This window comes from Sarcophilus harrisii, chromosome 4 (genome assembly GCF_902635505.1).
Source record: "Sarcophilus harrisii chromosome 4, mSarHar1.11, whole genome shotgun sequence".
NCBI lineage: Eukaryota > Metazoa > Chordata > Mammalia > Dasyuromorphia > Dasyuridae > Sarcophilus > Sarcophilus harrisii.
The window spans coordinates 325,332,842-325,355,159 of record NC_045429.1 but is presented as its reverse complement, the minus strand read 5'-3'; the positions used below and the strand labels follow the sequence as shown (position 1 = coordinate 325,355,159).

Sequence of the window (22,318 nt, the reverse complement as noted above, 5' to 3'; positions counted from 1 at the left end):
TTTAAACCATGATGCTATAAAGAAATAGTCATCTAAATGATCTGGTACTAGTTAAAAAATAGGCAGGCTAGTGACACATATTAGGTATACAATATGTAAAAGCAAACAAGCCTAGTAATTTAGTATTTGATAACAGCCAAAGATTCTAGTTCCTGGAATTAGGACTTTACTATTCAACAAAAATTGCTGAAGAAATTAAAAGAAGATTGGCAAGAATTATATGCAAAAAGTGACTAAATAGTCCTTTGACCCAGCAATATCAATGTTAAGCTTATACCCCAAACAGATCAATGCATAGTATGATATACTATGGTTATCTCCAAATGGAAACATAACATTGATTTTTTTTTTAAAGCCACATCATAAATGATGAGGTTTAGATTTTGGGGCTCTTTGGAACGAAAATATGATGAGGTCTAGATTTAGGGTTGTCAGGGAACCAAATGGTGAGATTAGATTTCCTGGTGGTCAGGGAGTTAAATAATAAGGTCTAGTGGTAGGTTTGGGGTTCAGGGAACCAAATGAAGAGGTTTGGCTCCCCTAAACCTCCTTGGGATTTGGTGCAAGGGTAGGAAGTTTTGGGAACCCCCTTTCTAGTGGCACAGTGATCCTTCCTAAAGGAATTTACAAACTCAAAAAAGCTAGACTGATAAAAGTGGTTTATCATTGGCATTGGGAAGTTGGTCTTTGCTATGCAAGAATAGAAAAGCAGACTTAGTGGCAAACTCCCGGCAGGGAAGTAAAGTTTCTAGTAGAGAAATCCTGACAGAGAGGCATCAAATCTCCTTAGGGAAATAAGTGAGGGAAATAAAGAGAGGGTAGCACTGGAAGAAAATATTAATCCAGCAGGCAGAGGTTTCCTTGGCATAGCACGGCATGGCATAGCATGGCATGGCATGTTAGGACCTCTGCAAAGAAAGAGTTTAAGATTGGCTCTTTTTATAAGCCTTGGCTACAAGTTGGGAGTTGCTCTTGATGGGGCTGGGTACAGTTTGAACTGAATTGAATAGAAGATCTTCAATTGAATAGGGTTGGAATTCTTTAGCTCAAGACTCAACCAGCCCCACCTAGATAAACCATTTTATCTGATTCCCTGGGGCAGTCTCTGAGGCAGGTTGAAGGAGAATCTCTCCTTCAAGGAGCTTCAAGTGCTTTACCTCATGGCTCATTTCCAAAGTTAGAGAGAGAGAAAGATAAAGAGTTTGGGGGCTCCCCTCATCAAGAAACACAGAGAAACAAAGAAGAAATTTGCCTTTCAGTCTATAGATCTGAAAAAGATGATGGGTTATGGTACAGAATCAGAAATGTAAATTTCTCCAGTAATTGTACTCAAAATATTTCACTTGGCTATATGACTATATGACTATATACGTATATAGTCATATAGTCATATAGCCAAGTGAAATATTGTGTTATATAATTTTGTGTTATATATATATTTTGTGTTATATATATATATATATATATATATATATATATATATAAAACACAAAATTTGCTGCTTTTCTTTTCTCAAGGGGGCTAAGAAGGAAAATTAGACTTACATTATTTTTTTAAATAGAAGTAAAATGTTACTTTCACTTTTAGATGAGGTCACTGTAGTATTAGTTTTGCTTCATAGTTTTGCTACAAGAAATTTTTAATATGTGGGAACAATCTATAAATGTATATACTGTAAAAAAATATTATTAAATCCAAAAATATACAAATAGCTATCTAGAGAGAACTAATTTTTAAAACAGCATAAGGAACAAATTTAGAGTAAGCTGGGGTGACTTGTACAGATTTTAGAGGAAAGTGAGTATTGTAAAGACAAATTTAAAAAGCTTAAGAAATCTGATCAGTGCAATGCCCAATCATGAGTCCAGAGGACTAGTGATGCAATGTGCTGCCCTTATCCTGAGATGTAGGTGGTGGACTCAAAATGCTGAATACACCATAAACTTTTGAATATATCCAATGTGAGAATTTGTTTTGTTTATCTATTTGTTTATAAGAGTTTTGTTATAATAATTTTCTTTTTTTCTAGTTGGAGAGTTGGGGACAAGAAAATAAATGCTTGCTAACTGAAAAAAAAAAACTAATTAAGAAAAGCAATAAGTATTTAAGAATGAATCTAGGCTGAAACAAGAATGAGAGGGGAGGTATAGTTGGGAATTCCATAGTTCTCTCAGAAGTTAGCTTCCTGTGCTTTGATGTACAATATCATTTTCATTATGTCACCATCATAATCTATTTCTGGTTTCCATCAGCATGGAAGAACTCTGACCTTTATCATTCTTCTCCCTTTTGTATAGTTAACTTGCTTCCATATCATTTTTATGAAAAAAAAATTATGCCTAGAAATCTGTATTAATATATTAATAGGTTAAATATTGAGTCAGCTTTAATAGGGATATTCCAGATATCCAGTCTACTACTTTCTCTGTAATTTATAGTCATAGTGAGGTAAGCATAACACTTTATTTCTGTATGAGATATTATTCATAGATCAAATAAATATATTTGTTTTTATTCCAAAGTAAAGTCTGGAATTGTATTCGACAGGATATCATTTTGTTTTTGTACAATTAAGAGAAGCTAGGGGATACAATATAGTGTGAAGCTTGAGGTCAGGAAGATCTGAGTGTGAATCCTGATTCAGACACTCATTAGCTTTGTGAGCCTGAGAAAAGACACTTAACTGTTATCTGCCTCAGTTTCTTCATCCATAAAATGGAGATAATGATAGCATCTACCTCAAAATAGGATTGTTAGAAGGTTCAAATGTGATAATGTATTTATAATGCTTTGTAACTGTTACAGTGTTATATAAATGCTGGTTATCATCATAATCACCATCATTATTATCTAAGTGTAAACATTTAATTTAATAGAACAATTCAACTTACAATTCAGTTGTAGTTATCAAATGACAAATGATTATAAATGATTTAAAATACAACATACTAAGGAAATGAGAGGGAAGTGATAACCAAATTTGTTTCTAGAAACATTTTATACTTGGATAAGATAAATGAAAAGTGAAAATGAAAGTGAAAAATTGGGATCTGACTAGAGACTTTCTAATACCTCATTTTGTAATTTTTATGTATATCTTTTTGAGAATTCATTTATCTCTCTGCTAGAATATCTATATGTATTCACACATTTGTTTTCCTATTTTGTAGATGATGAAACAGTCAATTTACAGGAATTTATTGACAATTTAGCAAAATCTGAACCATTTAAAGATATCCAACGTGAGTATAAAGTTCAAAGTTATTATATTTGAAACTTTCCTCTTATTGCTTGGTACTTTGCAACTTTTAAAACAAATACATTTAATATTCCTTTATCAGTGGATATTGTTAATTTCCCCCTTCTTTTAGCCTTTTCTTACATTGAAAATATATTAAAAATGACATTATTGATGCACAATTCTTGCTATGCATATTTTTTCACATTTATGGGTAAAGTTTTGTGTTAAATTGATCAGAGAACCAATTGTTGTCTTGTGTTGATACTAATTTACAAGATACTTTATTATTTGTAGGGTATAGAAGTCAATTAACAAATGTTGTGTCTTCTGTCTACTACTGTGCTGGGTGCTAGGGGATGTGAAAGACAGAAGTAAAACAGTTATTTAAATAACTACTACAATGCTACAAATGCTACAAAATGACCAAAATTAAGGAAGGAGCCAGTGTGGTACAAATCCCTGATTCTAGTCAGAATCTAGGTTCAGAATCCTACTTTACTATATATGTGATCATAAGGAAGTCATCAGACTTCCTGACATTTAGTTATTTTTATCTGTAAAATGAATGAATTGGATTATACAGCTTCTGAGATCTTGTTCAGCTCTAAGTACTCAAAATATGGTAAATCTAGAGAAGAGAAAAATCTTTGTGGGTTAAAATGGTCTGAGAAGATCATATAAAAGGAGGAACTTGAACTTAATCTTGAAAAGATGAGCATTACTGAACCCTGAGCTTTCAGGTAGTCAAGTCAGAGAATGTACTGTTTTTGCTTTCTATATAACATCACTAAACCCAGGGCAACTTTTATTTGGCAGAAATTCTATAATAATCACTCTCCAACATTTTCTCCTTTCCAACAGTTTCTTAGTTACTACAGGAGGAATGGAGTAGTATATGTGTTTTGTTTCAGACTTGCACTATTACTAATATACTTTAGAAGCCTTATACAATAATTGGAACCAGCCTTTTAAAAGATATATAGACATGTTTTTATGTATATCTCTCTCTGTAGATGGATATATCTCATGTATCTAATTAGATATGCATTATATATATAACATATATATATATATATACATATACATTAGATATGGTCAAACAACTAATAAATATTAGTGGTAGAATATGAACTCAGGTCATCCTGATTAACAACACAGCTATAAAATAATGGTTTAAGACAAATAGGACTGGTAGATGATGTAGTGAATAGAATACTAGTCCTGGAGTCAGGAGAATCTGTGTTCAAATCTGACCTTAGATACTTACTAGCTGTATGACCCAGGCCAGTCACTTAAGCCCCCCAAAGAAATAAATATTTATAGATATATCTAATATATAGATGTAATGGTTATATATGACTATATCTCTAAATCTATGTATCTGTAAATAGATAAATCTAATGTATATAATTTATATTTATCTCATATAGATATATCTCATGCAGCTATATATTAAATATATCTAATACATATTAGATATATCTATCTATAAATAGATAGATATAAAGATATATCTATAGCTAGCCACTTGACCCTGGAAAAGTCACTTAACCCTGTTTGCCTCAGTTTTCTCATCTATAAAATGAGTTAGAGAAAGAAATGGCAAACCATTCCAGTATGTTAGTCAAGAAAATTCCAAATGGAGTCATGGAGCCAGACATGATTAAAATGACTGAACAACAGACCATCTGATCCATTCTAGAGTTATAATACATACTATTTATATATAAATAGATAAACATCTATAACTAACTCCCAAGTACTCTTTCTAGGACAGCTGTGAAATAACAGCATGTCATATCCTTTCATCTTCATCCCTTCTCAAAGGGCAAAGGCTACTCTGGAAGCCCTCTGTTTATAGAGAGAACAAAAGGAAATATCAATTAAACAACCCTCACTGGTTCACAAATCCCTGAAAGTTTGGTTTCTTGTGGCTAATTTTATATCGCCATGGGGGATTTTTGTTTGTTTCTTTTCTTTTTTTTTTGGAGACAGTTGGGATTAAATGACTTGGGCCAGGGTCACATAGCTAGTGCCTGAGGATGAATTTCAATCTGCCTTATTTGTTTTCAACCATTATTTTATAGCAGTGTTGATAATCAGGATGACCTGAGTTCAAATCCTATTACGAACATTTATTAGTTATTTGACCATAGGCAAATCATATAATATTAAGACACTCCAATTTTCTAATCTATAAAACAAGGATAAATTAGTACCTGCCTCACAGAACTGTTGTGAAACTTGTAAGAGATAATTCATAGGAAGTGATTTGAAAGTATTAAAACACTGCAGAAAGGTCAGCTAACTATATTATGACTCTTCGATGCATTAGATGGTTTGTTATTCAGTCATTTCAATCATGTCTGACTCTTCATGACACCATTTGTGGTTTTCTTGGCTAAGATATTGTAGTGGTTTGCCATTTCCTTCCCCAAGTCATTTTGCAAATCAGGAAATGGAGGTAAACAGGCTTAAGTGACTTGCCCTCAGGATCAAATGTCTAGTAAGTGTCTCAGTCAAATCTGAGACTAGATTTGAACTCTGGCCCTCCTGATTCCAAGGCTGGCACTCTTTCCACTGTGCCACCTAGATGCTCTAGACTACATAGAATTAATTATTAATCAATCATGTTCAAGAAGGAAAGTGCTCCCTCTCCCCACACACTCCTATATCTGTATCTAATCCAACATAGTCTTATACTTAGATTTCTATGTTTATATAGGAATAGAAAATGCGCGTGAATTTGTCAGCAGTACTAAAGAAGGGAAAGTGAAGATGGATGACTTGTCACCTACTTTGGAAACATTGGGAGTGGATTTAACACCTGAAGAGATGAAGGAAACTCTGAAATCAGTTCAGCCTGATGGTGAATATTGCAAGTTCCATGATGTATTAGAAGATAGATGTTCTTTTAATTGTCACAACTAAATTTCCAGCCAGGATTGTAGTATTCACAAGGTTAAGATTTGGTGAAGGGGAGATGAAGCATTATTGTTGTATTGACATTCTATGAACTTTACAAAACTTTGTCCTAATATAGGGCATAATATAATTTCTCCATGTGCCCCATTTATATAACTTAGTTCAACGAAGATATATTAAGCACCTAATACATGCAAAGTACAATGCTTATAAAGATTAAAAGAAAAAAGACCTTATATTTACTTTCTTTTTTTCTTCAATTTTTGCAAAGCTTTTATTTATTTATTTTATTATTTTGTTTGTTTGCTTGTTTTTCTCTTTTTAAAAGTTATTATTATCATTATAATAGCTTTTTATTGACAAAACATATGCATGGGTAATTTTTCAACATTGACCCTTGCAAACACTTCTGTTCCAACTTTTCCCCTTCTTCCCTCCACTCCCTCCCCTAGATGGCAGGTAGTCCCATATATGTTAAACATGTTAAAGTATATATTAAATACTATACACACACACAAACACACACACACACATTTTTACAGTTATCTTGTTGCACAAGAAAAATTGTATTTAGAAAGAAGGTAAAAATAACCTGGGAAAAAAAACAAAAAATGCCAGCAAACAACAGAAAGAGTGTAAATGCTATGTTATGATCCACACCTCTTTTTCCAGTGTTCTTACACTGGGTGTAGCTGGTTCTGTTCATTGTTGATCAATTGGAACTGATTTGGATCCTCTAATTGTTGAAGATTCCATCAGAATTGATTCTCGTATAGTACTGTTGTTGAAGTGTATAATGATCTCTTGGTTCTGCTCATTTCACTTAGCATCAGTTCACTTAAGTCTCTCCAAGCCTCTCTGTATTCATCCTGCTGGTCATTTCTTACAGAATAATAATATTCTATAACATTCATATTCTATAATTTACTCAGCCATTCTCCAACTGATGGGCATCCCTTCAATTTCCAGTTTCTAGCCACTACAAAAAGGGCTGCCACAAACATTCGTGCACATACAGGTCCCTTTCCCTTCTTGAATATCTCTTTGGGATATGAGCCCAATAGTAACACTTCTGGCTCAAAGGGTATGCACAGTTTGATAACTTTTTGAGTATAGTTCCAAATCACCCTTCAGAATGGTTGGATCTGTTTACAATTCCACCAACAATGTCTTATTTTTACTTTCAAGGACCTTATAGTCTAATGGTGGACTTATGATAGTGGGAACTATTATTGAAGAAAACAATTTACAATCTTGTGTTTTTGCTTTATAAAAAGCACCAGAGATACATTTATCATTTTACAAGCATTTTGCTCAGGGAGAGATGCTAACAGAGTTTCCCCACTTCTCTGTCCCTTCCTTCTCTAAATGAGAATCTTTTTGATTTAAGCAATCACATTTTATAGTAATCATGATAAAAAGATGAAGAAATTTTATAGCAACAAAAGGACATAGCATATAGTTTTCAATCACAATTTTAAAAATTATGTTTAATAATGCAAATAGTAATATATGGATATACCCTTAGAGAAAATCTTACAGAAAAAATTTTATATAAAAATATAGAAAAATTTCATTTCATACTTATATATATATACCCTGAGAGAAATATTTTCTATATATATGTTTAAATTTATAATTTTCTGTATACTTTAATTTTTTTCTCTGTTTTTATCTATCTGCTTAAGCTGGGTTAAGAGAAGTAGAAAATAAATCCTGTAATTCAGGACCTGGATAAATGCAGGTTCTTAACCTAGGATCCAATGGGTCTGGGGTGAGGAGGTCTGGCTGGGGGAAATATTATATATTTATTTTCACTAAATGAAAATCCTTTCAATTATTTAAAAGCAGTATTCTGAGAAGTCCAGACTTTAGCATATTGCCAAAGGAGTCCATGTCACACAAAATGGTTAAGTAATCCTTGTGTTAAATGCTATAAGAATCCATTTCCCTAAAGAAGGAAACTTTGGTAATACCTAATGGAAAGAGTCCTAGCTTTGGAGTTGGACTTTGAATTGAATCTTGTTTCTGCTAATTTAGTCCCTGTGTGACCTAAGGAAGATACTTGAAGCCTCTGGGCCTCATTTTTAAAAGGAGGCGCTTGAATTGTATGACTCCCTTTCATCTCTAAATCATCCCCCATCTCTAAATGGCCCCTATGACTGCTCCAAAGTTGAAGTTGCTCAAACACTTCTCTATCTGACATTTCTATTCATTTATTTGATCATTCACCCTTGACATCTTGTTCAGACTAGTTTATGAGACAGGTTTTAGTCTGAACCTGGTTTATTATAATTTCTAATCTCTGACTTTGTATTTTATTGTAGGATGGTTTTATAGAATAAACTATTTTTACTTTGGAAATATTTAAATGGTTTCTTATCTCCTTTTGCAGAGAATGGAGATGTGGATTTAAAGGATTTTGTCAAGAAATTGGCAGAAATGGAAAATTTTAAGAAGTGTAAACGTGAGTATGAATTTCAAAAGGAAAATGTTTATAATCTATCTTTTTTTGTCAATGTTTTAGTTAAAATGTTCATGTCATTTCCAGTAACAACCTTTGTTCACTCGTCATATTTTATTCCTTTATTAAATAAGAGGATAATCTTAAATGGTAAGCAAGGGAATGGCCAAACCTTTTGACATGTGGGTGTGCTTTAGTATATGTGTGTGTATATATATATATATTATATATACACACATATATTTTGGCAGTGAAATTCTGTGTGTTTAATCAATCAATTAATATTTAATATTAATAATATTAGACATTTGTGTAGTATTGTAAAATTTGCAAAGCATTTTCATGCTTTATCTCATTTGAGCTCATAATAATTATTTGAAGTGGGTACTACAAGGGTATTTTAAATATTCATTTTACAATTAAGGAAACTGAGGTAGAGTGCTGAAATGACTTGCTAGTGAGTAGCTAGTGAGTATCAGAGGTATTATTTAAACTCAGGTTTTCCTGACTCCAGGTCTAGCAATCTATTCAGTCTTTCCCCTTGCCCCTCGTAAAATACCATGTCTAGTGGAGTAGTGAGGTGGTGCAATGGGTAGAATACTGAGCCTGGAGTGAAGAAATTGAAATCTAGTCTCAGATGCTCACTAGCTGTGTGACCTCAGGCAAAGTCACAATCCAGTTTGCCTCAGTTTTCTTATCTGTAAACTGAACGGGAGAAGGAAATGTCAAACCAGTCTAGTATCTTTGCCAAGAAAACCCCCAATGGGATCACAAAGATTTGGACATGACAGAAAAATGACTGAAACACATTTGTTCACAACATTTAACTAATGACTATTGGCCCAATGATGATGTATCAGACATGGCTCTGATTTTAACTTAGATTGGGAGGCAAGAAAAATTGTGTCATTTTGTGTTAAATAACTTCAAAACAACCATGGATAGCTTGCTACCAACTGAACAAAGATGATAAAGACTATGGGTCCAGAATACTGTGGACCAGAATGATCTTAAAAAATCTTTATGTAGGAGGTAAGACATGAGCTAGAGAGAATTTACTTGGAAGATGGACAAGTTACTTAGGATCATCATTAATAATTTGGAATGTGAGTAAAACCAGTAAAGGGGAAGTATTTTGCTGCCTATACTTTCATCCCCATTTTCAGCCCAATTCTTGTCCTGAAAGAGCACAAGAGGATTATTGTTAGTTCTATGATATCTTTCTTTCTATATCTCTTTCTCTTCTGGAGGTTTTTAACTTCTCCTTTCATCTCACCAATGAGAGAAGACGAATCTGGAAGATGAGGAGGGGTTATAGTAAGATCTGGTTAGTTTCAGGAAACAATAATTCTAAAACATCTGAGAATCTTTGTTAGGGCCTGAAATTTTAACTTGTTCAACCAGAGACCTCAAAACATTGGAAACTGTTTTAGAGTATATCTCTTAAGAGACATCAGGAAAACTTCTCTCTTTACTCATCATTATGATCCTACTATGAATTCTAGGAGCAGAGCAAGTTTTTGAGAAACCAATGTTCCTTTCAGATCCAGGATGTGTATTGTAGGGGGTGGGAGGGAAGTAGCAAAACTGAAAATTGAGGAGCTGATGACCATATAGAAAAATTGTCCTTAATCCCATGTTATTAGAATTTTGATAATAGTCTTAATATTCTTTTTATATGAGAACAAGTTAATATTAATGCGAACCTATTATAAGGTTCACATTGGAAGAAAATTTTAGGAATTTTCCATAAATGCCATTAGTTATCATTATCTTCTTACTTTGTGGATTAATTATTCAATCAAACAGCAAGAATTTATTAAGGACCTACTCTGTATCAGACCTTATATTATTTACCTAAGAGGCAAAGAATGAAATAATACCAATTCAGAAGGGCTTACAGTCTAATAGGGCATGTATTAATACTCTACATTTGATGATTTAATAAATTATGCTATGAATATCTTATAAATTGCCAGACATGTGGAGGAGCTTAGATTTCAGGGTATTTATTGAGTGTCCAACCAGTGTCAAGAAAACAATTTGTTCTCAATAAAATGTGTTAAATGTTTCTCTAGAACCCATTAAATTACTAATTTTGTAATTTGATTTATCACATACATATAGCACTAAAAGATGCATGTAACGTTTTTGACAACATCACTGACAGAAACATCAGTGTTAGTCAACTCATCCCTACAATGAAGGATTTGGGGGTTTCTCTGAATCAGGACGAAGTTAATGAGGCATTGAAATCTGTGGAGGTTGATGGTGAGTTGTATACCAAGTTATTTGCTTCAGAGTATGTGAATGCTGACAATACTTTACACACACACACACACACACACACACACACACATACATACACACACATATACACTCAGAATATACATATATACACACATATTCTCATATACACTCACATGAGTAATTTTTCATATTTATATTTATGTGGGGCAGTTAGATGGCACAGTGGATAAGGTCCTGGACCTAGAGTTAGTGACATCTGAGTTCAAATGAGACCTCAAATACTTAATAGCAGTGTGACTCTAGGCAAGTAACTGTTTGCCTCCATTCCTTATTTGTAAAAAATTAATTTGAGAAGGAAATGGGAAACCATTTCAGTTATCTTTTCCAAGAAAACCCCAAATGAGTTAACAGAAATTCAGACGTGATTGAAGCAAGCCAACAACAACAATCTATTTATCTATTCATCAATTAAGTTATCTTCTTTCTTACGCTATAGCTAAAATTTCTATCTTTAGATCATAATTAAGATGTTTTAAAATCATAGACATTCAAGATTTGCAAAGTACTTTATATGATAAAATAATACATTATCTTATTTGGGTCAGACATGACTGAAGCAACTCAAAACAACTATGTATCTATCTGTCTATCCATCCATCCATCCATCAATCACATTGATAGATTCTTTCTATCTGTCTCTCTATCAATTTTGCTATCTGCTATTTCTCATGTTATAGCCAAAATTTCTATCTTTAAAACATGATTAAAATTTTTTTTAAAAAATCACAGATATGTTAAGACTTGCAAAGTGCTTGATAATGAGACAGTAATACATTATTTCATTTGATAAAAATTCCTGCTTTGTGCCAGGCACCAGGCTAAATGCTGGTAATACAAAAACAAACATGAAATAGTCCCTGACCTCAAGGAACTTACATTCTAACAAGAGAGTCCACATCCATATCCACATATTGATATATAACAAAACAAAACAAATGCTGAGGATGGAAGCAAGATAATCGCAGGCATCCTTCTCCTCATCACAGCCTTATGAGGTGCCGTATGTACAATACATATTAATTATTCTCCCTTTTCAGATGAGGAAACTGAAAGAATTAAATGAACTTGCACATCATTAGACTGCTAATAAATGTTAGTGGCAGAATTTGAGCCCAGGTTTTTCCTTTGAGTCAAAATCTAGTATTTTCTGACTATGTATTATTACCCTGCTTAAGTAGTTCCACTGGCTCTCATTCCTCTAGAATAACACATAAACTCTTTTGCTTGGCTTTTAAATAACTTCACAATTTAGCTCCAAACTTCTTACCAGTCTGACTGATTACATAGTTCCCTCTTTCCAACTCTATATTCCTGTTAAACTAGACTACATTCAATCTTCTTTCTTATCTCAAAGTCCATGGACTCACCTCTCCCTTTTCATCTCACCTGGAATTATCTCTTCTCATCGCTGTCTCTTGGAATTGCTAGCTCTCTTCCTTGTCTCTAAGATTCCATCTCCTTCAAGAAGCCTTTCCTGATTCCCCACTTTGTGTTGAGAGAGAGAAAGATATTGTGGCATGCCTTCTGCCATTTTCACAAGCTTATTTCTTATCCTCCAGAAAGAGTCTGAGAGAATGAATGACTTCTTTTCCATACAGCTAGAAAAGATGACTTCCCCAAACTTTTGGTTTGTTATTTAATGTCAATGGCATCTGACTAGTCTTTCCAGTTCAAGCCCTTAGGTTATTGGAAACCAGGCATTTAAGGGTAGTGGCTCTGTCCAGAAGGTTTCTGTGGAATCTGTGGGAATGGCAAAAATAAGTGAGAATTAAATAGACATGATAAACCCTGGGTTTAAGAAGAAGTGATTCTCAAATTGGTTTAATGGGCAAACTTGATTATATGCATGTTCCCTAGAAGTACAGCCAGAAGGGAGGGCAGAAGTCATGTAGTTTCTACATTCTTTGTTTTATAGACATAGAGGCTAAAGCCAAAAAGATTAATGACTTGTCCATGATCACTCAGTTGGGAACTAGCAGAACAGGCTTCTGAACCCAGTTCCAGTGACTTCATATTACTGCTCTTTTTACAAAATCATCATTGTTGGGCATATAAAAAACAAAAGAAAGTGAAGCCTTAGCAGTTTACTAGACTCCCACTTTACTTTGCTATTGACATACTTGATTTTATAGATTTCCTTTGCCATTCTATTCTTCGAATTCTATTTTTCTTCTTTTTTCTAGAACATGGAAGAGTTAATCTAAAGGACTTTCTTGATGTTTTATCTAAAACTGAAAATTTTTTGGAAGGTCAACGTGAGTATGAATTTCAAAGCAAGAAATCTTACCATTCTTGTATAAGTGCCCCTTTATGACTTTTAAAATAGTGAATTTAAATTTGTAAAGATTTTTTTTTTCTTTGACTAACCTTCTTTCTGTAACTGTACTCCCTGTACTGTACTGTACTGTCACTGGAAAAACTGAGGCAAGACAGAGATTAGAAGTTTTTGCTAGTTTAATAGTGGAAAGTTTGGACTGGCAGCCATACTAGTGGTAGCCAGTCAGCCAGCTGGATGGGACTCTTTTCTCAAAGAATCCAACAATGAGCAAGGGATTCCAGAGTCTCTTATAGGGCTCCAGCTATCAGAGAAACAAAAGCAAGGGTGAGAGGTATAGCACTGGTAGAAGGACCATAACTTTTTAATTCTGACAGGTTGGGGGTGGAAAGCCAGAGACAGGAAGTCTGAGCCAGAAGATAACCAAGTGTTTGAGATGAGCCATATGGAATTTTATGACTCTTTGGAATGCCAGAGTGGCCAAAGCTCTGCAGCCCTAATTATCTTAGTCCTAATGGCCAGGAAGGGGGGAGTACCACCAGGGAAACTGAGGCAGGACAATTCAAGGAAACTGAGGCATAACATTTCTTTTCAATTTGACCACTTTATTAGTAAAGATTTATTAAGCACCTACTATGTGCTGGGCACTGTGCTAAGCCTCTTCTCAATTTGACCACTTTAATCAGTTAGAAAAGATTTATTAAGTCCTTACTATGTGTTAGGCACTGCACTAAGCATTGAGAATACTGATATGAACAAGTTTATAATATAATGAAAGGAGACATTATACACAAAGAAGCCGAAAAGGTAGGGGCATAGTGAAGGAGTCAAATAATATTAGTAAATAGAAAGAAGGTTTTAAATGACAAATAAGTTCTAGACCATTTATTCCATTTTTCAAACTTTGTTAAGTTTTATACATTTAGTCTACAACTTTTAATTGAGTTGCTTCTGTATATATTTTGACTTTTATTATCATGTATGTATATTAAATCAAATTAGACATAAATCCTAAATAAACTTAAAATTATTGGGATGGCAGGATATAGCTAAGTGAAGATACTGGAAGATAAAAAATTTTCCATGTTAAATAAATACAATATAGCACAATAAGAAATGTTACCAGATACAATAAAAGTTTTATTACCTATGTGACAAAGGCAATAAGTACAAATGAATTCAGAGAAAAAAGATTGTTGGCAGGATTAATATTAGAAAGGATGCACGAAGAGTTAAATACTTGACTTGAACTTTGAAGGATGGGTAGCAATTTTGCTTCTGATTGCTTATAGCAAATCTTTAAAGTTTACATTTAGGAGTGCAGATTGAACTAGCCTTGGTACCCATGCCATTTCTCCAGATCAAAACCAATTTCCACCTAAAGAATTTCATAGGAGTCATGACAAAACCATACTACCCCTATCTCACCTTAGGTCCCTTTCCCTGCTTGCATTTATTAGCCATTCTGGAATGTGTGTGTGTGTGTGTGTGTGTGTGTGTGTGTGTGTGTATGCTTGTGTATGATATGGGGCAAGAAGGAGGTTGGTCTGGTTTGGTTTAGAATCAAGTGCTCTTAAAGAACTGGTTGGTTTTAAGGGAGTCTTGGAATCATTCTTGTCAATTAGGACTGACAAAATTGTTTTAACTGGGGCAGAATACATCCCTTTAGTGTATCGATAAACAAAGCCAGTCCCTATATAGGCCCAGTCCAATACTAATTTGAATCCCCAGAGTAGAGTAATACCTGGAAACTTCAAACTGCATTAATGTTCCAAATTCAGGCAGGTGAGAAGGAATATAAAGGAACATTAGTCCTTGAAGGTCAGATACCTTGTGGCAAATTGCAGGTCCCCCATAATTATCTCATATTAATTGCTAATCAAACACTAACAAGGAAAATGAAGTTCTACTTTTAGGCCATACTCTATGTATGAAATGTGTGTCCTTTTATTATTAACACGAATTAGTATTTTCCTTTTTTTCTACTTAAAAACATTATTTAATTGCCATTTCGTATAAATTAGTGGGTATTTTTAAATTCAGGCAAATAGAAACACATGGAATTTTTCAATGCCCAAACCCTGAAACCCCTGCTCTAGAAAACAATTGTATTAATCAAATTAGTATTTTATATCTTTTGTTAGGCTCACCAATCTAATTATTTTGCATTTTGCTTTATATATAGGATTAGAAGATGTAGGTGACATTATCTCAAAAATCACTGATGGAAAAGTCATGGTCAGTGATTTGGCCCCTACCCTGGAGAGCTTGGGAGTCCAGGTAACTAAACAAGACATTAAGGAAGTACTGCCAACTGTCAAGATGGATGGTAAGTATTTCAGGTTTCTCTTTAGTTTTTTTTTTTTTAAATAAGTATCTCTGTTCATTCTGAAGGTAAAGCTAAATTTCTGTGTATTCCCCATAAAGTTCTCATTTGAGGGAAAGAGGCAATAATGGTAAAGTGAGAAGAAAAGGAATTAGTATTTATTGAGAACTTATTGTGTGCCAAGCACAGTGCTAAAAAAAAACTTTATAAATATTATCTCATTTGATCCTCACAACAACTTTGTGAGGTAGGTGCTATTTCTTTTAGTTGAGAAACCAGTCATACGCAAGTTAAGTGACTTGCTCAGTATCACAATTAGGAAGTAATCTAAGGCAAGATTTGAACTCAAGTCTTTCTGAGACCAGCAGTGTAGCAGATAGACTGCTACACCATCTACCTGCCTTAGGAATAGTCTTCAAGGATTCATGTTTTTCTTTGTTGAAGTAGAATATGGAGGGAATAGCAATGAGTTGATTATTGGGGAGCATGTAACAAAGAGGACTTATTAAGGCAGGGCTTTCAAGAAATGTGTGGCAGGAATCAAGGTTTTCAAGACGTGTATGACAGGAATTCCGTGTAATTGTTCAGAGTAACATCCTATGTCCTGAAGTACAATATTGAGTGTCAGTGTAGCCATTTATTTTCTTGGAACTTTCTCTCTAATATTTTTGCCCACTAGGCCCAGTTTGAAAGGAGTTGATTTTTCCCTATGGTCCTTTTATTTATTTGTTTGTTTATTTATTTGTGTCAAGGGAGAATTCTTATTCTGGGTTTACACATAAAACTTTTTCCCCATTTCCTCCCACACCTTTTGCTCTTCTGAGCTTTTCTATTTGCAAAAGGCATTAGTATCCTCCTACCTTTCCTAAATTTTGTCCATACATCACTAACTGCCTATTTGACATTTCTAAATGAATATCTCTTAGGCATCTCAAATTCAACAGTCCAAAATAGGATTCACTATCTTGCCCCCAAACTTCTCGATTACTGCAAAAGGCATTAATATCCACCTAGTTACCCAGGTTAATAACCACATTGCTATCCTTAACTCTTTACTCTTCTTCACTTCACATATTTAATGCATTGACAAGTGCTATTTCTACTTCTACAGCTTCTCTTGTATACTAGCTCATTTCTCTAGATTCATATAACAACCCTAGTTCTAGCCCTCATTTATCTCTTGCCAAAACTACTTCAATAGCCTTCTAATTGGTCTCCATGCAGAAAGTCTCTCCCTACTCCAATCTGTACTTCATTCAGCTACCAAAGGAATTTTTCTAAAGCCTAAGTCTGACCATATTATTCCCCCATTCAAAAAAATTCCATTAGTTCCATATTTTCTTTCAGGTTCTGTGTTTGGTATTTAAAACTTTTCATAACATGCCCACTTCAAGTACTTCTCCAGTCTTCTTACGTTTTATTCCTATCTATGATCTAATAACATTAGCCTACATGATATGTCTAGCGGCAACAGGATGAAGTATGGGACAGGTATTTATTTTTCACATACAAAGAAAAGCAATAAAAAGACTCATGACTTTCATTGACAGAATTTCTTAAAACAAAATAGAGTAATGTTGAAAATGGCTGTTAAAGAAACTTCAATCATCTTTTAAAAATTATACCAAGTTCTTTTCAACAATGAGGTGATTCCAATAGACTTGTGATAGAGAGATCTGCATCCAGAGAAAGGATTATGGAGATTGAATGTGGATCACAAGCTAGCATTTTCACCTTTTTCTTTTGCTATTTTTGTTTGCTTGCTTTTTTTCTCATTTTCTCCCTTTTGATCTTATTTTTCTTGTGTAAGCATGATAAATGTGGAAATATGTTTATAAGAATCCTACATGTTTAACCTATATTGGATTTCTTGCTGTTTTGGGAATAGAGAAACAAAGAGATAGGTATAAAAATCTGGAGCATGAGGTTTTTCAAGGGTGAATGTTAAAAACAATATTTTATAAAATCTATTATAAAATTTTAAAAAATGAGATAAATAAATAAACTTGAACAAATTATACCATGTTTGTTTCATTTGCACAAATTCAAAATAATTTTTAAAAACCCAGAAATTTAAATGTCATCTAGTCATAAAGAAAATTTCAGGACTTATTAATGAAGCATTTTAGATCTCTCATCAGCTTTGCCACTGGATCTGTCAGATTCTCTATTTTCTAGGAAGCCAAACCAGGGTTTGGGTCAGTCCTCTCATCATTGTCTACTGGAGCACTAGGATAGTTCTTCCCAGGCAAGTTCCCAGGCAACTTCCAGGTAGAACCAACTATAGAGATTTGGGTCTTTTAGATCTTTAAAACTCACAATGTAGCCCTCAAACTTGTGAATTATTGTAGATTACTTCCTCATCAAATGAAAAAAAAAAAGGGAGGGGAAGGCAGCTAAGGAAAAGCTCAGATGCAAGGTCACCTGGTTGCCTGTGTTACACTTGGAAGTGAAGGATATCTATGCTCTCCTTTTCCACAGAAAGTCTAAGAAAGCACAATTTTCTACATAGAAGAGTCAAAGGAAGAGAATGGACAGGAAGCTGCTTGCTTTTTAACTGATGCAGCATCCTGTTCCCTCACCCCAAATCACTGTCTTTAGGCAGGGGGAGGGTTGAAGATTTGCAACATCATACCCCAAATGCCAAGTCCTTTTAGTATGGAATTATTACATAACTGCAAGTCTAAAATAGCAAAATGCCAAGTCACACATGCAGTTGGCTAGAAATAGGAAAGGCAATTTCATACATATTACATGGGATGGCCCTACTTACATAAAAAATACAAAATGAGTGAACGAGAGAGACAGACAGACAGAGAGACAGAGGGAGAGAGACACAGACAGACAGACAGACAGAGACAGAGACAAAAAGATATAGAGGGAAAGAGAGAGGCAGATAGGCAGATGGATAGAGACAGACAGAGAAAGGGAAAGGGAGACAAAGACAGGCAGACACAGAGAGAGACAGAGAAAGACACAGGCAGACAGAGACATACACACATACACACAGAGGAAGTGAGATCAGAAACAGACGTGAAATAGAGAAAGACACAAAGCGACACACAAAGATATATAGACAGAAACAAAGAGAGGTAAAGGAAGATAGATACATACTTACATACAGACAGATACACAGGGGGAAGGAGAGAGAGAAAGAAAGAGAGAGAGAGAGACAGAGACAGAGAGAAGAGAGAGAGACAGAGAGAGACACACACACACACACAGAGACAGAGAGAGAGAGAAAGAGAGATAGAGGCAGAGAGAGACAGAGACAGAAACAGAATAAAACAGAGAGAGAGAGAGAAAGAGAGAGAGCCAGACACAGACACAGACACAGACACAGACAGGAGACAAAGACATAGACAAAGACAGACAGATAGACAGATGGACACAGAGACAGAGAAACAAGGAAAGATACAGAGACAGAGAAAGAGACAGAAAAAGAAAGGCAGAGACAAAAACAGACCCAGAAAGATACAGACAAGACAATGAAGTCTTAAACTATAGGGACATATGAGGCAAAGACAAAAAAGCACAGTGATAGGGAGCCAGTATCAGAGCCAGGAAAAGTGGGGTTCAAGACCCATTTCTGACTCATATCATCTTTGTGACCATGGACGTGTTGTTTCACTCACTAACCCAACACTGCACTTTGTGTAATTTGTAGATTATTATCTACATTGGTATATGATTTCTTCTTATTGGAAATCACTTTTATCAATGAAATTATAACTCTAGTTCCCTGCCCACATTCCATAAATACCTATGTGTTTGTGTGTATGAAGATGTATGAAGTGATGTAAAAGATAGAAAGCTATGTTCCAGTTTTTCCTCTAACACAGTCTATATGATCTTGGACAGGTCACTTGACACTTCAAATATCTCCAGTCAATTTGCTAATCTGCTTTGGTCTAAAGACAGTTTACTTCACTATGAATTCCTAATATTATTGAAATCATAGGTCTGGACAACACCAATACACACACACACACACACACACACACACACACACACACACCATTTCAGAATGCCATGCATAAAAGTCTTTGTGTAGAAAAAGACCCATTGAAAATCTAATGCTTGGTTGAGATCCATATTGTACTTCAGAGCATGGGAAATTTGAGGAGTCACATGAATTTTTGTCTCACTCTGATTACTACTTGCTTTAATACGGCATCTCTCCAATTCCAGGTTCTTCTTTTTGCCTTGCTCTGTCCTTGTCACTCATAAACAATAAGCTGAATCAGAATTCCAATTGAAATGTATATTATACTGGCCTCCACAGAAGCACCTTGTCAAAAATGGTGATTTCCAAAGGTTTCAGGAGCAATTAAATAGCTTTCTTAAAGGAACTACTATCAGAGAGAGTATCCATTTGTACACAAAAAATAAAAATAGTATGAATCAGAGGGCTTGTTTAAAATAATATTTTGTATTTTTCTCAATTAAATGTAAAACAGTTTTTTGATATTCACTGCACTTTTTTAAAGTTTTGAGCTCCAAATGCTATCCTTCTGCCTTTTTCCAGTAAGCAATCTGATATTGGTTATACATGTGCAATCATGTAAAACTTTTCTATATCTAGTCATTTTGTGTAAGAAAACTCAAAAAAAAGGAAGGAAGGAGGGAGGGAAGGAGAGGGAAAAGAGAAAGGGAGAGAGGGAAGGAAGGAGAGAGAAGGGTAGGAAGGAATAAAAAAGAAAGGAATGGAAGGGAGAGAGGGAAGAAGGGAGAGAAGAAAGAAGAAGGAAAGGAAGGGGAGTAGGAAGAAGGAAAGGAAGGAAAGGAGAGAGGCAGGGAGGAAGGAAGAGATGAAGAAAGACAAGAAGACAGGAAGGAAAGGGGAGAGAGAGAGAGAGAGAGAGAGAGAGAAGAACCTTCAGCCTGTATTCAGATGACATCAGTTCATTGAACATTAAGCTTATAGGCTTAATCAGATTGCCAAAAAAGGGGTTCATGACACAAAAAGTTAAGAATTCCTTTTATAAATACATATATAAATATAAAATATGCACAATATATATGAACACGTATTACACAATATCAAGCGTGATATTTTCTTTCTAGTAGAAGCATAGAACTGTATTTCAGTCAATCGACAAACATTTGTTAACAATCTAGTATTTGCCAGATAATTCTGGTAAGCACTGAGGGTATAGAACCAAAGAATGAAACACACCCTCCTACTTCCCAAGAAGCTTCCATTCTATCATTATTCTTCTCACCTCTAGTCAAGGTCATCATGTGGCTTTTTCATCTAAATAACATTATTCATCTAAATGAAGAGCAGTTTGCAACCGTGTTCTTTGTTTCTTCCACTTTTGAAATTCCCCATTGGAAAAAAAGTCATTAAATTTTTGTTAAATCAATAAAGGAAGAAATGCTTGTATTAGCTTCTGAGATAACCTTTTAGTTTCAATGTAATATAAAACAAGGGAATGAGTGAAAAGCTAGTCTACACTTAATTCTTTACTGTGTAGATCTAATTTTTAATAAGATCTGCTTGAGTTTCCACTGGACATCTTATTTGTTTTTCTCTTTTTTAGTAGATGGAGCTATAAACTTAAAGAGTTTTGTTGACAATTTGGCTAAAAGGCAACAATCGAAGGAAGCAATGCGTGAGTATGAATTTCAAAAAAGGAGTGACTAAAACTTCCTGTTCCTGTGTTGGTGCATTTCATAACTTTTAACAAATATTATTGGAGTGCTACCATCTAATGCTACTTCTCATTTTTAGTCATTTGTCAAATAGAGTATCCTCTTAAACAGAGAGTAAAAAAAATGACTTTCTATTTGGATAGGATTCTTTTTGGGTAAACCCTGCAAGGCATTATTTTGTCAAATATTTTAAATAATCAACCAATATTTACTGATTGTTATTTTATATATCATCTTGTTAGTTGCTTTTGCAAAGAAAAAAATATGTGGCCCTAGATATAAAGAGACCAATTTATTCTTGATGTGAGGAGAAAATTCTTAATAATTGGAGTTGTCCAAAGTCATGATGAACTAATTTGAGAGAAGGTGGGTTCCTTCTCACTGTAGAGCTTTACACAGAAGTTGGCCAGCTACTTGTCTAATATGTTAGAATGGGACTACTGTTCATGAATAGGTTGGACTAGATGGCTATTAAGGTCTCTAGCAATTCACATTCTCTGATTCAAGAAATTTATAATCCAGAAAATTAGATAAAACAAACATTAGTGCAGAAAAGATAGATAACTGTACCAGAATTAAATACTCCTATAAGATAACAATTTAAGAAATGTTACAAGACAGCCCAGAGTTATTTACTTCTTGAGACTATATATGTCTTGAATTCAGAGAGAGACTAGAAATTCTCTAGCCTTGATTAGTTAGGGAATGACTTCCTGGAAAGGGAAAGTAACTCTTGGAAGACAGACAAAATTTATCAAATCAACAAGCATTTGCTTACTATGTTAGGCCTACTATTAAATGCTTACTATGTGTTAAGGATTGGGAATACAAAAAAAGGCAAAACCCAATTCTTCCTCTCTAGAAGCTAGAAGCTGATGTTGATCATAGAGACAATATGCTAATGACTATGTATAAAAAAGATATATCCAGGATAATTTGGAGATACCTCAGAAAAAAGCATTAGAATTAATAAGGAAGACTAGAAAAGTATCTTGAAGAAAGCAAGATTTTAGTTGAGATTTGAAGGAAGCTTCTTTTGTTTTTTTTTTTCTGCCTAGAATTACCATCAGTGAATACTTAGGAACTCAGAGACTGAAGAAATGACACAGCAACCAAGAT

General features: G+C 34.3%; 1 protein-coding gene across 1 annotated transcript in view; it reads left to right on the top strand.

The window, feature by feature from the left end:
- Positions 1 to 21,191, top strand: part of LOC116423618 (EF-hand calcium-binding domain-containing protein 13-like) — a 56,650-nt gene extending 35,459 nt beyond the window's left edge. The window contains exons 10-16 of the mRNA XM_031968644.1: positions 3,171 to 3,242; positions 5,967 to 6,110; positions 8,562 to 8,633; positions 10,758 to 10,901; positions 13,124 to 13,195; positions 15,401 to 15,544; positions 21,088 to 21,191. Of these exons, the coding sequence (XP_031824504.1) occupies positions 3,171 to 3,242; positions 5,967 to 6,110; positions 8,562 to 8,633; positions 10,758 to 10,901; positions 13,124 to 13,195; positions 15,401 to 15,544; positions 21,088 to 21,191 (752 nt within the window). The remainder of the gene's footprint in view (positions 1 to 3,170; positions 3,243 to 5,966; positions 6,111 to 8,561; positions 8,634 to 10,757; positions 10,902 to 13,123; positions 13,196 to 15,400; positions 15,545 to 21,087) is intronic.
- Positions 21,192 to 22,318: the final 1,127 nt, after the last annotated feature.